At 51.1% G+C, this 2,920-nt stretch overlaps 1 protein-coding gene across 1 annotated transcript in view; it reads left to right on the top strand.

The window, feature by feature from the left end:
- The window catches only part of SIPA1L2 (signal-induced proliferation-associated 1 like 2), a 112,044-nt gene that overhangs the window by 39,270 nt on the left and 69,854 nt on the right, over nucleotides 1–2,920 (top strand). Inside the window, exon 8 of the mRNA XM_008591748.1 lies at nucleotides 1,433–1,707. Within this exon, the coding sequence (XP_008589970.1) occupies nucleotides 1,433–1,707 (275 nt within the window). The remainder of the gene's footprint in view (nucleotides 1–1,432; nucleotides 1,708–2,920) is intronic.

The following is a 2,920-nucleotide window of genomic DNA, read 5'->3' as shown; positions in this document are numbered from 1 at the left end:
GGGAGGGTGCCTTAGGACAGCATGGAAAAAGGAGTGAAGGAAAAATGTATTTGGGTTGTATATATTACAGAAGTACTTTTTCCAGCAGTTTTAAATTAGTTCAGTTCCTAACTCTGGAAACTTCAATCATTCAAAACTTCACCACTAACTAGTTCCAGCAATTCCCGTCCTGTCTTCCTAAGCCTGCCGGGAAGAAGCTGATTGACAGTGTGCGTGCTGTGGTAACCATGGAAATGTCAGACACAGCGGTGGCGCGCGGATCCGACTCCGGTCCCACGGCTGCACTGACAGCCGTGGGTCTTACTAAATGGGTGTCTGTGGATTCAGAGCATGTTTCATGGAAATGGAGCATTTATTAAACCGAAACTTCATACACTGCCTCTGGGCTTTTGGGGCTGAGGATGTGATACATCTCGACTTGAAATTTCCCACAAATAAGTGATGTCATCGTCATCAAATGATATTTAATGAGCCCGTGTTTTTCTTTCATTGCATGTAAACTACGCTCGGTAAGAGCTTTGGAAGGTTGAGTTAACTAATTACCGGGGCTTTTGTACATGGAGTGGGCCGCAAACCACCTTTTTTGATGTGTCACGTTCGGTGGTCCTGCCGTAGACGCCCTCTCCTGGGGCAGTGGGAGCACTGGACTGTCACTGCTGGGGGCTGCCTGGGCCCAGGGCTGGCCCTGTGGAGGAGAAGCAGCCCTCAGCACAGAGGCCCGCCTGCACCTGCATGCCTCCCCTGTTGACAGATGGCAGGGAGTCTGTCCAGCCTGCATGGGCAGTCAGCCCCCAGGAGAGGGCCCCTAGGGGACAGAACAGGACCTCTGCAGGACGTGCACAGGCTGGTGCACAGAGAGCACTCAGAGTCTTCTTACTGCTGACTTCCTGCCTGCCGTGGCCCTCCCTGAACTGAGGGGTGGGCCACTGAGTGTCAGCTTGGAGGTGCTTTGGGCCCTTTTTAAAAATTTTTTGAGTTGAAACTGCCTGATGGGTTTTAGTGCCTCGTGGTTGAAACTTGCAGTGGTTTCGAAAGTCCTTACATTTTCTCCGTTGCTATAATCCACGTGGGACAGTGGGATTCCTATGCATGAGAGCCCATTCGTTTGACATGAGAGAGGGGAGGAGGGGGTTATCAGAGCCCACCTTCAGGTCACAAGCCCTAGATCAGGGCCGCCTAAGCAGACACCTGTGTCAGGGGTAGGTATGCCTTTGGGGAATGAAACCACTGTTGTGCTTTCTGTTGTTTTCTCTGGGCCCGATGCCAAGGTTAATTGTGAGCTCTGGAGTTAAGTGTGTCCTGGACTTGTCACGTGAGCAGTTGCAGTTTGAGCCGTGGGGAGAGGGGCTGACAGGGGGTCCATGTGTGCACCTGGTGGGGCCCCGGGTGGCCTGGACAGAAGGGGCGTCTCTAACAGTCTCCTTCCCTCTAGATAGTGACGCGAGGCTGTGAGACAGTGGAAATGACCTTGCGGAGGAATGGGCTGGGCCAGCTCGGCTTCCATGTGAATTTTGAAGGAATCGTGGCAGACGTGGAGCCCTTCGGCTTTGCCTGGAAGGCTGGCCTTCGCCAAGGGAGCCGCCTTGTGGAGATCTGCAAAGTGGCTGTGGCCACACTGACGCACGAGCAGATGATCGACCTGCTGCGGACTTCGGTGACGGTGAAGGTGGTCATCATCCAGCCCCACGAGGACGGCTCTCCCCGGAGGTAAGGCCACGGTCTTTGTGGCAGGTGGCTGTCCTCAGCCCTCCTGTGGGGTCCTCAGACAATATCGTCCAACACATCTTCCAACAGCATTGTTGGGATGTCAACCTTTAGGGCAATTGAAAAAGCTTTAAAAAGTGATTGCTGTCTAAAAAATGATCAATTGTAACGTTCTAAGCAATTTAATGAGACATAGACTATATCCAAGCTGAGCTGTTATAAACTATGGGGAGGAGCTTAGTGCACCTGCTTGGTGCACCTGGACTGGTGACACTCACGTCTAAGAGGAAATATTCTTTACCGTAGCTCAGCCTTCAGCAAATTACTTTTCTGTACACAAGTCGAGTTTCTTTTCGTAGCGTGAAGTCATTCAAGATATTTAGGAGGTCAATACCAGTATGTGTGAGGAATATCAGAACACCAAGTACATTGCATAGGGTGACTGCTCCATTCTGCAAACTGAAGCCTGAGAGAGTTTGAACTGGTTGGGGGCGTTATTATAACCTGTCATGAGAAGCATACGAGGATATTTCAGAAAGTTCGTGGAAACATAGAACTGAAAGGTGGTCTGAGCCTTCCCTTGACTTCTTTGCGGTACCCTCATATGAGAAGAAGTGGATGGACTTAGAAAGCCCAGAGGTGGGTCTCTGGAGGGAAGGGGATTAGACTGGCGTTAGGAAGCAATACTGATGCGTGGGAATCAGCACGCTCTGCATCAGGAAGACGTGAGGCCAGCGGGAGAAAGATACTGATGAGGACGGACCACCCCTTGTGCACGAGGGGTCTGCTGGTCGCACCTCTGCTGCCACCTCCTCACGTGGAGTCCCCACGCAGCTGGAGAGCTCTGGCTTTTGGAGGGGACGTGCGCTTGGAATCCAGGCACTCGCCGCAGGGTCTCTGGCACTGTGTGGGGGGATTATTGTTTTTACCTCCTGCGGATTGTACGGAGATGATGTAAGATGACATGTGTGAGTACTTATGACCTTCTAGCATCATCAACACCCCACCCACTGTAGTTCGAAAAAGAGAAAACTTTAGGATTCATCTTAATTTCTATCGTATTAAAACAAAGTCTTGCCATCCAAAGATGGCAGAGTTTGGGGCCCACTTTCTGGACTCATGAACTGAGGTCATTCTTGCTCCTTTCTCTGGAGCCTCCTTTCTCCATCCTTTAAACCAGCACTGCCCACTAGAACTTTCTGTGATGATATGTTCT

Source organism: Galeopterus variegatus, unplaced genomic scaffold (genome assembly GCF_000696425.1).
Source record: "Galeopterus variegatus unplaced genomic scaffold, G_variegatus-3.0.2 Scaffold7248, whole genome shotgun sequence".
NCBI classification, from domain to species: domain Eukaryota; kingdom Metazoa; phylum Chordata; class Mammalia; order Dermoptera; family Cynocephalidae; genus Galeopterus; species Galeopterus variegatus.
Note: the sequence above shows the minus strand (reverse complement) of the source record. Positions and strands in the feature narration are given on the sequence as shown.